Here is a 14,502-nt window from a genome sequence, read left to right as displayed (position 1 = left end):
AAAGTCAATAATTTAACTCTCTTTAAAACAAACCTTAGTACAAACAATATGTTCTCAATACAAAGTTTTTTTTTAACTGAAGTTATTTGTATTTATTTCACAGATTTTCTAAACCGCAAGTCTGACACTTTCCTTAAATAATATCGTCATCAAAATGTCAAGAACAATTTTTAAATGACACAAAAGTAAATAATTTTCATACGCATGTCCTTTAAAACAAAAATAGACATATAATTGGAGAATTGAAGATATTCGTAAACTTCAGTTAAAAAATGCAAAGCTCTACTATCAGAGACACAAACCCAAAACACAAAAAGCTTATTTCTAATTATAAAGCTTAATAACAAATTTATTTAAACAAAACAAATAAAACGTCTTCAAAGAACATAGATTATAATATATTTCTTCTCTTTTAAGGCGCCTCATTACCATGTTTCATCGTTTCCACTAATTTAAAAATAAAAGATATTAAAAAAAATTAAATTATTTTGTCATATTTAAACTGTTCGTTTGATGTTTTTTCAACGCTCTTGCTATCAATACCGCAGCATACGAACGTCCTCTATATGGAACAATACTTGCTACTGTGTTCTAAAAATATTTTTTAAAAATGTATAAATAAATTATATTGTTAAGAAAAGTGCTTAAAGTAATTACTTACTTCAATGGCATGCCAAAAATATCCAGTCGAATGTTTAGTTCTGCCTAAGGTGAAAACAGCCCATCGCGCGTATGTTTCCGCAGTTGGAATTGTTAAGCCGCCGCGCATTATCATCGATGAAAAAGAATTAATTTTAGTCACAACGAAATACGGTGACAATAGTTGAATGTTGATGTTATAGTCGGCAACTTCATATTGTAAGGAGTATGTTAGACTTTTTATGTAGGCCTGTAGGTTTGTTAAAAAAGGAAAATGAAAAATAAATATTTGATTAATGATAGTGATGTTGACAAATTTGTTTTTATAAGTTGTACTTTGGAGATCATCATAATTGTTGTAGGAAGGTGTACCAATTTTTGGTAGGAGGTTATGTACGTGATGTCAGTACATTAACAATGAAAGTAACAAAATTGTTGTTTTACAATAGATTTCAGCCTTGACACGTTCTCTTTATTGGAAGAACATAATAAATTATGTAGATACATTAGATGCTTGTACACAAATATTATTCTTCAATAAGAAACTATTCAAAAAGGTTGGTATAATTTTTTTCAAAACTGATAAAGTTATGAATTTGACTTTTTACGATTTAAGACTGTGGCAACATATCTAGGTTTTATATTACAAACATTTCAAATAGGGTTTTTAAAACAGTTGACCACAAAATAGTTTATAAATATTCCTTAACTCATCTTTTAAACATGTTGAAAATTTGTTTAAAACTCAATAAAAAAAGTGCATATACGCCCCAGAGCACAATTGTGATATCTTTGTTCTTAGATTTAATATGGAATTGATGGTTAGTTCCCGAGGACTGCCATATAAGCGCCTTTTAATACCTTAATTTTATTGACTATTATTGGCAAGAAATGTCAAAGCGTGTCTAAGAGTTTACAATATTTAAAAATTGTATGTCCTCTCAAGTTGACAATAATATCCAAATAAAGTGGGAAGTGAATTGTATGGTAATTTTGTAAATCTGTTCTACTTTGATATGGCTGGATATCTATGATACTGAAAGGGTTTTAAGATTGGGCTTCACTTGTGGCACGTAGGGTGATTTTTTAAAAGCTATAGAAAAGTTAAAAAAAAACATATACAATTCAAAAAAATGCTGCAATCTTTATTTGAATCGATAGTACTGTTTATATAATTTAATGTCTGAAGATTATTTTATGCAAGTGTTGACCTTGGCTGTGCCTCAAATGCATCATCCACTTAGTCCAATTTTGGCATAGTCTTTCCTACACTTCAGCTGGTATCTCACAAATAAATGCTTCAATGTTGTCTTTCATCAATGAGTCAATTGAAGTGGGCTTGTCTGAATAGAAATGAGCTTTAACATAGCCCCTCAAAAAAATAGTTTAAAGGCATTAAATCGCACGATCTAGGCGGCCAATTGACCGGTCCAGAAAATGAAATAAAATGTTCACAGAACTCGCCTCTCAATAAGTCCATTGCTGCGCGTGCTGTGTAGAATGTGGCACAGTCTTGTTGAAACCACATGTCATGGAAGTCAAGCTCTTGCATTTTGGGCAAAAAAAGCTGGATATCATCTCACGGTAAGGCTCATCATTAACATTTACGTTATGATCGCATCATCTTTGAAGAAGTATGGTCCAATGATGCCAGCCCATAAACCGCATCAAACTTTGACTTGTTCTGGATGCATTGGTAGTTGTGCCTTCACTCCAAAATAGAAAATGTTGCTGATTTACGTACCCATTGAGCCAAAAATGAGCTTCGTCGCTGAACACAATTAAATGGAAGAATTGCGCGATTAACTTTCTTAACAGAGCATTCACTTTATTAACACAATTCAATAATTTGGAAGCGTTGTTCTTTTAAAAGACTATTCATGGTTGAATTATAGATCAAACTGAAGATGTTCGACGGTAAAATAAAACACAAAACCAGTTTTTCCAAAAAGATAATAGCTAAAAAATCACCCTTTATATACATATATGGCAAATATTGAATTCGTAAAAACTTCGAACTCGGCACTTTAATCAAACATGGTATAACGATGATTGATTAAAGGCGTTGATTTGAGGCGTTGAAAAATATGGTCAAGTGAATCCGTTTGGGGTTGATTGAGTTCAAACTTGGAAATTCAGGTATTAACAGATTCGTGTTTGGCGTCCTTTTCATTTTCTTAAGACCAAAAACAACATTAGTCCCCATACAAATGTTTTGCTCAAATATACAAACATATTTAAGCAAATATTTGAATGTATCGCTGCAGAACTAGAACTGTCATTTTTAGTTTTTTTCAGGAACTACATAAATTTAGTAAACCGATTTAGAATAATTTTTGGAAAAGCTCTAAATAAAATTTAATGGTATGAAATATCTTAGTTTTTTTCTGGATGTTTCAAAAAACATAAATTTTTGTTTTGTTTCCAAAATTCTATTATCTCAAAAACTTGTCCAATTTTGTAAACTTAATCCAATTACAAAACGTATATTTCTAAGAACTAAACATTGGCATACCAAAAATATTTAAAAAAGCACTCTGACGGGCTTCGAAAAAAAATCAAAAAAAAAAAAAAAAAATCTGAAGACAAACTTATTCCCAGAAATATTTTAAAATCTTTTCCTTTTCTGTTATTGAATAAAATAATGATCAAAAATTCTTAAACGTAACGTCAAATTGTATTAAACTTTGGATCTTTGTTGCCCCAAATTGTGGTTTTTCATGAAAAAAGAACAAGTTCAAAGTTGGATTATAAGTCTGATTACTAAAGAATAGTGCCAAATAGTATTGAAAAACTAGCAACTTGAAAATTACTTAGACTGCGAATTCGGTCAATTTCAAAGCAATAAAGGAATCACCACTCACCTTAGACGCTGCATATATGGCTCCATATGGAGCTGCTTGTGCTTCGGTTGCGGATGAAACATTAACAATTGCTCCACCTCTCCCACTAGCTTTCATTTTATTTAACATCATACGACACATTATTGTTACAGCCCCGATATTGGTATTCATAACATTCCAAAGGACTTCTTCAGAAAATGCAGACATCTCATCAAGTCTCCCATATGTACAACCAACGTTATTTACTAAAATTACAAAATAGATTACCCATTAACTGCAAAGTTTAGACTTGACCTTGAAATTTTAAATACCTAAAATACCCACTGGAATGTCTTCAAGTTCCTCCCTGATGTGATCATAGACTATAGCACCTTTGGAAAAATCAGCTTGAATCCATTTACATTGGACTCGATATTCATTTTCTATCTCTTGGGAACAATCAATTAACTTCTCCTTGGTTCTCGCAATCAGGACAATATTAATGCCCTTTTTAGCCAATTCCCTAGCATAGGCCTTTCCGATCCCATCAGTTGATCCTGTCACGACTAAGAACAAATAATTAGTTTGAAAACAGACCTTTTTTATTTCAGAATTTACCAGCCCAAGACCCGAACTTCTTATATAAATCCAATTTATTTTCAGGATCAAGGAAATCATTGATGAGAGATTTAAGAATCAACACTCCTGATAGTAAATGTTCATACAAGAAACACAACAACACATAAAGACCCACGAGAATCAAAAAATAAGTCCAGAAGCCACAATCACTCATAATTTTGTACAAATAAAAAAAAGAAAACAACAATAAATAAGAATTATTATAAACAAAATTAAAGAATATTTCTTAAAAAGTCAAACTTGTGTCTGCGATAAATAGTTTTACACTAAACAGATTAAAAAGGTTTTATAATGAGACGCATTCCGATTACTAAAGTTAACGCTTCCAAAAGTCAACTACATTTGTTTTTCAGCCTCAACATCAACGAAAAAATAGTCGTCACATTCGATGCCAATATTTTATTTTTTCAAAACGATAACAGAATACAAATTGACTTCATTTGTTTTTCCCTTGCACTTGCAAAAATGGACTTTTATTATTGTTTTATTCTGTTTTTGGGTTGAGTTTTTTAAAAGTGAAAATTCTGTATACTTCCTATCTTTAATAAAACAACCGAAAAGATCAAAAATAAATTGTATTATGTTTTGTAAGCAAAAATATATTAATTGATGATGAACTAATTTTAGATATTAATAACAATTTACTATGAAGAAGAAAATACATAAGTGGCTATGCTTTGAAAAGATGACTGGAAAATTTGAAATAATCTTAAATTTCCTGAAAGTATGCTAAAATATTAGTTTAAGAAATTATTATAGTAAGTTTAGAAAACAGTGGTTTCAAAAATAAACACCCCGAAAATAATACTGTTCTTTGAAAGTTATTTAAAATATTTGCTTCTTGTTGTAGTTAATTATCGATTTAATACTCGTATTTAAAAATTTCTTTTTAATAAATAAATAGAATTAAAATTTTAAATTTAAATTTAAAAGGAAAACATTCTACACAAATTCCCAACAAAAATTAAGCTTCAATAAATTATACACGATTTCTTATTTCTTTTTCAAAATTATGTAAGTAAGCACCATTTTTAAAATTCTTAAAAGTGTGTTTCTTAAAAATATATTTGAATGTTAATGGTTAATGGATTTTTAAGAACTACTATTTACACTGCCATTTTAAATATAACATTAAACTGCAATGATACCAATTAATTATCTCAGATGAAAACAAGGTTTCCAAAGGGTAATTTTATTTTTTAAATTGACATTTAACTTCATGTGAATGATAATATTCTCACATTATAATTTTAATATCATTTCAGGCATATAAAATATGAATATCAATTAATACTTAAAATAAATCAAGTGACAGCTCACAAAATGGCTGCCAGTTAAAATAGTACTGCCAATTTTTGGACTACGCTGGACTATTTTTGTGGGGTTATGTGAAGCCATTTGTCTCCTCAGATAAGTTAGAGACGTCTTAATAGAGATTAGATTGACGCCTTTATAGAGCATTTTCGGTGAGTTATTGCTGACATACGTTTGTTGGAAAAAGTGGTCAACAATTGGGCTGAAATTTAAACTCCCAAAATCGTTTTTGAAAAAAAATGACAAACCCCTGTCTTTATAGGAAACCTACAATCTTGAAAACTTCTAATGAAAACGGCACGCTTAAGAAACACCATATCGAAGAAAATGTTCTGATTTTTTTTTAAAACAGGACCTTAATGGCTACCCTGAGGTATACATGAATTAATAACAATTTAATTAGAATATCATTGCGAAAAAAAACTTTTCTAAATTTCTGTTTAGTTAATACGGGTCTTGTTAAATAACTCTTGTAATACTTTACTAAAATATCTGATAATACAGTCAAATTCATCAAGTTCTTCAAAAATACTAAATTCCCAATAATTCGAGGAATTAAATGATGAAAATTTGTATTTTGGATTTTTGGCCAGACAAATTTGTATAAGGACTATTGTTATTTTTGATCTTAACCCTAGAAAGATAACCTACGTCGAATCGACGTATAAATCATGTGTATCTCTTATGGTCTATGAAATATGGTTATCTTTCTAGGGTTAAGAAAAATAAAAAAATGTCTTAAGCGAATTTGCTTAAAGCCTTAAGACAAAGCTTGAACTCAAAAGATGAAATGGTTACGGCTGTAGGCTCGAGCAGAGACAGACCCACGAAACCACTTTTTCAACTTTCTTACCTTTTCTTGTCGAAAGTAACAAAATGATGCAGTCTTAAAATTTTACTGAAACCTATCTACTTTTTTAAATCATGAAGTATTTTCTTAAAATGAATGTAAATGTTCGTTCTGTTATATTTTCTATATCAGTTCCCGAAGGACTCACACAAACAAAGAATTTGCAAATGCAGTATAATGACAATCTAAAAATTTTTGATCATAAATGACTATCCTTTGTTCGGTTTGACCAAATTTTCACTGAATTGCACTTCCTTGAATTGGCCCGAAATGAAATTACTTATACAGAAAGTCCAGAAGTACACAAAAGATTTCCTGCATCATCAGAAAGGAAATAAATGAGAACTGGCATTTATGACCTCGTTTCTTTTCATTGACCAATATACTCTCATTCCAAAAACAGTTCTCTGAAAAAAGAAGACAAAATTCAATAAAAATATGAATATGTTCATGTCCACGATATCCTAGAAAATTCATACATATTTTAGGCGACAAAAACACTCAAAGCACTCCCCACACATTTATCCTAAAAGAATGAAAATAAAATCGAGAATGGGATGAAGTCCTTGCCAAATTGTCAACCACACAACGTTATATCGTATATTTCCAGTCTCGCTGGTAGCTGGTAAGTGCATTTTGCTAAAGGTCCTTGGTGGAGTTAGAAGTCGATTGGCCTTTTTCCATTTCATCTCCTTTAGTCAAAATCCTTAAGTTAAGTATAAAATATTCATCCTTTCTGGTTGAAAATATAAAAAAATCTCTCTTACAGATTTATGAATGAACGAATGAATGGGCGGTTAGAGGTGGGAGTATCCTTCTTGTTTTTTTTTGTTGTATCCTTAGATTTATAATTTATCCTCTCTTACATACGTTAAACGATGTCGTAATTAAGTGAAAAAGATGTATTTAGTGGCAAGAGGTTGGTCCTCCCGGCTTTGAGTTTGCCTTTTGCTGCTTATGGCAGCCGATAATCATTTTTCGAGCTTAGATATTATGAATTATTGTACAAATGAACGGGAATTTAGGAGTTAGTTATGTGGAAGCTTAGCTTTGCAGACTAATATTGTTCAGTAAATTAGTTAACATGGCGCCTTGAACTTATAAAGCAGATAAATTAGTAATTTTTTATGGATGGCTGCAAAATTTAAGATTTATGGCATTTTAAAATCAAACATATATTTAATATTTCGAATAGTTTTTAAAAAATCAAATGTATTGCAAAAAATCTTTTAAAACATAATTTTCACCTTCCCGTTGAAATTTATTGCAACCAAGATCCCTAGAATTTGTAGAGAAATGTACATCTGTACGTTCGGAATACCATTTTTTTAACAGTCGTTTCTCAAGAGCTAGAGACACGCACCGGCTTTAATTTTGTTCTTCAGCTAATTACATCAAAAAATGCTAAAAATACCTTTTTAGAAAAATCTGGTGCGTTTTTTTAACTTTAGATAACCTAAAAATGTGGGTTACCAACAAAATCTTGCGAACCAAAAATGCTATTGACTAAAATTAAATTTCATATTAAACATTGTGACGTCCTAGAAAACAGAGAATTTAATATCTATACTTGGAATATTTTACGAACGAAAAATTAACTGATATAATTTTTAGAAAAATCGAATTAACAATGTTTTTTTTAGAAAACCCGAAAACATACTTCTAAAACTTAGTAAAACCTGATTTCGAAATAGAATATTTAAAAATTTAAAAAAAAGGCTTTGACTTCCAACTTATTTCAAATTTGTTAGTTGTTTAAATTTTAAATTTGGGTTTTTGGATTTTGGGACTTACGACAATTATGGCAGCACTGCCTACAACCCTCCAAAACCCCCGACCTTGTGCTAACTATAGGATTCCGAGAAGGTGCGAAGTTGGGTCAAGCAAAGTTTCTTTGAATTTAAAAAATGTGGATTTAAAGAAACTTTGAAGCAACCTCGAAATTACTCCAAATACTAAAGTAAGCCCTATCAGGGAAATCGTAGGGAGGGAGGACGTCCCCTTATACATACTACACTATTTATACGCACTGTGAGTAAGCAAACCATTTCGTGTTATTTCACTTTGAAAATTGGAATTATTTCGAGTTTTTTGGGTGATCTGAAATTTTTCTTGTTTAATGTTTGCGCTTGAGCTATGAAACCTAAAACTCCAAATGTCATACAACCCAAAATAAACAAACATTTTTCAGAATGCCTAAATGTTGAAAAACATGAGATTTTTAGACAGTATGTCAATTGATGATATGTCCTTTATAATACTTTAAAACTAATTTGGGAAATATGACATTGATTTTGGGCTTTGTGGCAGTTACCTCTGAAAAACTTTTTGTGCCGTTATTTTGGACTAAAAAGACTGAACGTCTCTTTTTATAAGGAATTTTATAAAACACAAAAAAGTTTAAACAACCAAAGATACAGCTAAAAAATTATGTAAAGTTCTTTTGGGCGCTATGACATTTTTAATTTGGGCGATATGGTTTAGACCTAACGCTAGTTTACAAATTTATTTTTGTATAAATCCCACAAGTTGTTAAATTTAACCCGTCTAATAAAAATTCTAAAATAACGCTAAAACGATTTGTGCTTAAACGGTTTTTAACAGAAAAAAGCACAACAAAATCAAATCGATTTTAATAAAGCCATCACATCAAGACTTTAAAATATGTTGAAGAAAGATGAGGTTGGAATGTAAACCGCACTGATTTAGATTAGATAGATTTGTATTGCTCGTCTTAAATAATTTACATTGTTTACAAAAACCAAAAAAAGCATTCTGCCGTCTGCCTAGTTGACAAAACATAAATTGGAAATTTTATTTTATGAAATATAATTAATAAATAAACGAATTAGGTACATGATTTAAAAAGTTTTTTTTTTTTGTTGAATAGTTTACTATTGAAATTAAATATTATTTTCAGAAACTCTCATTAACAATTCTCCCCCCAGAATTTAGAGCTATTTTGCAATACATATACAGTTTTTTAACGTCGACTTTGGTCAACAATGATACAATTTCATTTTCGTTCAAAAAACCCGTTCCAGGAACATTTTTCTTGATGTCTTTAAGAATTGGACATTTACCCATGAAGTGAAATACATCTTCTCTCTTGTAGATTACATAAGGAGCATAATATTGGTAAATACTCACTATGTGGAATAAAGTTAAGAGGTACGAGTTCACTACGCAGCTTTACCATCATCGAAATCTCATCTACGATGTATTCATCCCGGAAAAATAAGGCATTTTTCCCATAACATATCATCCACCTTTGCAATTAGGTGGTACAGTGATTCTTTCCATTGATTGAAATCAAAGATATCTATGTTAAGGTCCATGTCAATCTCCCTAGCAAGTTTCATCCATTCTGCATACCATCCCGACCTCTATCGAATAGTTTGGAGTGCCACTATCTCCGGTAACCGGTAATTATCCATATTCATTATTTTGAGCACATAACCAATCTGTATTCGAAGTGTTCGTACAAAGAGTGACTACAGTCCCGTTTCCAACATAACTATATAGTTCGACGTATTTGGTGGCAGCCGGAAGATCCTTTTAACGTAGAAGCGTAACAATTTTTAAACATCTTCATAGTGCTTCGCTCCCCACTCTTGAGCTGCATAGAATAACATTGATTCTGCTATACTGCCTTAAAAACAGTGTACTTACTGCTGTGGCGGCTTTTGAACTTGTAAGCTTTTCTCTTTGATGCGATCCCATATTTAAATTTTTTGCCAAAATCACTCCAAGGTATTTGAATTCTTTGACAATTTCTATATTTTGACCATTGTAGTTAAATTTTTCATTAAGGCAGTTTCTACCTCATCCGTTCTTAAAAATCATGATCTTGGACTTTTCCATGTTTACTATTAGGTTCCATATTTTACAGTACTCAAAAATGCGGTTTATCATAAGCTGTAATGATTCTGGAGATGACGCAAGAACTACAATACTAGAGTGTTTTAATTGATTCCCTCGCGTGTTCGATACCAGCCGGTAAGAAATTGACTAAGTCTTCCATAAATAGAGCGAATAGGCTTGGACTCATCTTTCTGTACCATTCCAAACTGCTACATTAGTATCCATATACAGGCTTTACAGGGCTCTTCTAAATTTTAACGACATTCCCATACCAAAGAGCTTATAGAAAATAGATTACCTAATCACCGTGTCAAATGCAGATTTAAAATCTACGAAAAACGCGTATAACTTGTTCCTTCTTCTTACAAATGAATCCGCAATGCTTTACAGAACAAAGATATGATCGATTGTTAAGTAATTGGATTTAAAGCCTGCCTGAGATTCTTTCAACAATTTATTTTCTTCAATCCATTTATTGAGCCGTATTTTGGAGAACAGCTGTAAATATTTTATAACACGAATTAAAAAAGGATATTCCTCGATAGTTCGACATCTCAGACCAGCTTCCTTTTTTGTGGATCGACAAAATGATTGATTCCCTAAATTCTTGAGGAATCAAAACCTGTTTTCAACACCTCTTTGTAAACTGCAGTAAACTTACTTATTAACTCAACGGTTCCATACTTAAAAAATTCAGCTGGTATTCCATTGGAGCCTGCTGCTTTTCCACGCTGTTAACTTCATATCTGTGCTCGTCTTTTGATTCTTCTAAAACTTTAACAAAATATTAATACCAATATTTTGTGTCACATACAAAATTTGGAGACAATATCTTTCTTTGTTCTCATGATACTTGAGTGTTTTTTTTTAAAGTTGTCAGTTAGATTTTTCTTTAAAAAAAACTTTAACTTAGCAACAATATTTTGCATAGTTGTAAATAAGTTTAATATCAATATCTGTTTATGGTCCCGACATTTGCAGTCGAAAACCAATTTTTATCAAATTATTATTTCTTTTTAAGAACCACCGATCGGAATTTTGCAAGGAATTTTACTAAATTTTAAAAACAATACTTTTTTAAAGATAAAATTAGTTTAAAGGCAACTTGAGTCAAAAATTATTTTGTACCAACTTTCAGTAGACTTTCTTGCATTTTAGATGTCATTATCTGTAAAACAAAATGTGCTTGAAGTGGATATCTCTACTGGTTTTTGAGACATGGATTGAGATACGAAAGCACGTATACTATACACGCACCCTTAGATATCTCTCTAAAAATCTTTTATTTAGATTTAAGGAAAGTTGAAACGTCGAGAAATGCCAAAATTTTCAATTCAGCAATCGGATCAATTATATAATTACTTCCTAAAAGAAGTTAAAAGATGTATAATAACTTCCTTAGGAAAGTGAAAAATAATGTTAAAAACAAGTATTTTAAAATTCTAGTAAATCTAGATAGTTTAAGTTCTTTTAAGGTCTAAGTTTTGTTGTACCTTGCCTTAAAAACATAATTTTTGGTTGTCATTCATATTTTTATATAAGACAGCATATTTTAAAAACCTGTGATAGAAAAATTATAAGGCAAGATTCTAATTCAGGACAACTTATGAAAGTATCGTTTTGTAGACCAGTGAATTTCCTCGTTTGCACAAACAATAATTATTTTAAAGAGCATCAACGGGTCGATATCACATCCCAGCATCTTTTTCAAATTTGTTTCGACTTTCAAAGAAGATAATTATTACTTTATTTAATATTTATTTGGTATTTATTTATTATTTTTTGTTGGTTTAATATTACTCTTGAAAACGAAACACAAAGTTTATGCCGAGGGAAGCACTGTCCCCAATTAACTACTTTTTCAAGTTTTCAAACCAACTCCAAAGGTTCAATTATTACCACAAAATTTATCAAGTAAATGTCCCTCTCAGATTAGTTGAACGCATTTGAAATGAAAATAGTCGAAAAAAAAGAAATCCCATTCAACTAACATGAATTTTCATTTGCAAAGTAAAAGTCATTTTAGCTTTATACGAATAAGGCGAGATCCTCTTGAAAAATTGCCACTATGCCCGCATGCATAGATTTTTCACAAAATTTGTGGTTGCAAAAAAGGAGGATTTAGTCGGGCGGAAAGGATTGCGAATTTGTTCAATTTCTGGTGCCAAAAATCGGATAAATTACCGCAAACACTAAAAATCCCTCAGCACTTTCTCTCTATATATAAGCATCCTTGTATAGATAGATAATCGTCTTCCCTCCTCATGTGTAAAAAGGATAAAGGTTTGTCTATTCAATTAATTACTTTACTTTCATCCTCGCTCCATAATACTTAGAATTTTAAGGATTTTTCAACTTTTCAAAGGATAATTATTCGTTAAAGGATTTAGACAAATATAGAAATATTTCAACTCCAACTTCTGCATAATAGTGCCAAGGACATAAATAAATCTTTCCAATTAATGTACATTTGCCTTTAAGGCACATAACTTATCCCATAATAGCTAAAATGTAATAAAGACAACATTGTCTGTTGCTCATTACATTCCCATTCTGTAGGAACATCGTTTTTCGTATATCTTTGGCACTGGAGTATGGTTGCAAAATAGCAGTATCACCAATAACAAACATTACAAGGACCTCTTCCTTCTGAAAAATATTATTTGAAAAACCAAAAAATCAAAGACAGACAAATTGCGCCAGCGAGTAAACATTAAAAATATTGCAAAATATTGTGCGGCTTTTTTTCGTCTATGTCTTTATACGAATGAACTCGCTTAGAAGTGTTGTCCTTATGATTATTGCATCCTATACATTATTCTTGAAGGACTAAAATCCCACTGAAGACGGAAATACCACAAAAAAAAAGAACGACACATGCCCTTTTGAATACGAATTACTCGAAATAAGACAATTGTTTTAAGCCTACATGTGAAGTGGATTGGATCTCAGAACCGCCAAAGGACTATTTTGAGTCCTTGAAAAAGCAAACAGAAAAAGTAAAATTGACGAAGCGTGGAAGACAAAAACCGGAAACGAGGCAATTTATTTGATGAGATATCCTTTGGCGAAAAACTGCTCATATACCCATTGGAAAAGAAGGAGTTTTTATCTGCATCAGAGTACATCTAGCCAACCCTTAAAAAACTGATGATGATGGTTTGAGTTGGCAACAAAAACTTGATTTCATTTGATTTTTGTTGGTTTGAATGTTGCTTTTTGTTTTTCTTGTCATGTGGGAGACGACGACTGACGGAGCCAATTTTGTGGGGAGAATTACAACTTTTTAAATGGCCCATGAAAACTATCAAGTCTTATAAGCCATAGCAAAAAAAAAGCAACACTTTCAAAGCCTTATGGCATTTGCATTTGGTATGATGCGCTAGATGGTTTTATTGGATAAATGGAAAGTGGTTATCAAAAAAGAAAACTGTAGGTATGCTAATTTTTTTGATATGATTGTATTGTATAATGAGGAAGCTAATTGTTGTGTGGAACGTGTGGTCTTGTGTTTTTGATGATGATGCAACTGATACAAGTTGTTATGTAAAAGAGTTAAGAGTTTAGAGAAGATAAAATACTTTGGAAATACAAAAATACTATCCGGAGACCAAGTTAGTGAATTTTTCGGGATGTCAAATATTCTGAGAATAAATTTAGGGTTTTCGACTAAAAGATTTTATTTTGATTAATAAAAAGAATCGAGTGTTTCTAATGAGAATCCAATGCATGTTTATTTCATTTCAAAGAGAAGGGTGTTCCATTAACGATAACGATATCAGCTAGATGACATTTGTTACAAAAATTAGATAAATAAATATATAAATAAATAAATAAATTACCCATGTTTTGTTGGAAAATCTATCAATAGTATAGAAGGATTTTACACGAATAACAAAAACAATATCCCCAGTATGAATACTAGCGATAAAAGTTAAAGTAGAATCTTATCTGACATTTATAAGAGTCTCGAATGGATCTTATGTGATTTCGTTCTCAAATATTGGTACGATTGATATTTGTATCTCGATGGCTGTGTTCGTTGAGTAGTTGTGCATTTGGAATCATGTGTTTTCCATTGGCGAACAAAAATCAATCTGTTACTGTTGATATTATTTGGTTTAGTTAATGAAAATGTACTAACTGGACTTATTTTGCAAGAGAAAACAATAGAAAAGATAATTAAGTTTTTCTATGTTTCCACCAAAGGTTTATCTCAGTTTATATTCAATAAATCTTCATGGTGTTTCCACAGAACAAGAAGATTTAAAAATGATTAAGTTTGACAGCACTTTCTAAAACGCAAACGGTATTTTAATGTTTCTTTTGAAGTGCAAGTGAGATAGTTTGATTCGTGTTAAGACATGAAGAACT

At 31.0% G+C, this 14,502-nt stretch overlaps 1 protein-coding gene across 1 annotated transcript; it reads right to left on the bottom strand.

Moving 5' to 3' along the window:
- Positions 1-374: 374 nt before the first annotated feature.
- LOC129950072 (hydroxysteroid dehydrogenase-like protein 1) lies at positions 375-4,681 on the bottom strand. The gene is made up of 5 exons (XM_056061862.1): positions 4,080-4,681; positions 3,794-4,027; positions 3,504-3,727; positions 662-889; positions 375-591 (listed from the first exon to the last, which is right to left on the bottom strand). Exons 1-5 carry the CDS (start codon positions 4,252-4,254, stop codon positions 484-486), a joined length of 969 nt encoding a protein of 322 aa, XP_055917837.1. The 5' UTR covers positions 4,255-4,681; the 3' UTR covers positions 375-483.
- Between the last annotated feature and the right edge of the window lie 9,821 nt (positions 4,682-14,502).

Source organism: Eupeodes corollae, chromosome 3, assembly GCF_945859685.1.
Source record: "Eupeodes corollae chromosome 3, idEupCoro1.1, whole genome shotgun sequence".
In the NCBI taxonomy this organism is placed as follows: Eukaryota; Metazoa; Arthropoda; class Insecta; order Diptera; family Syrphidae; genus Eupeodes; species Eupeodes corollae.
Note: the sequence above shows the minus strand (reverse complement) of the source record. Positions and strands in the feature narration are given on the sequence as shown.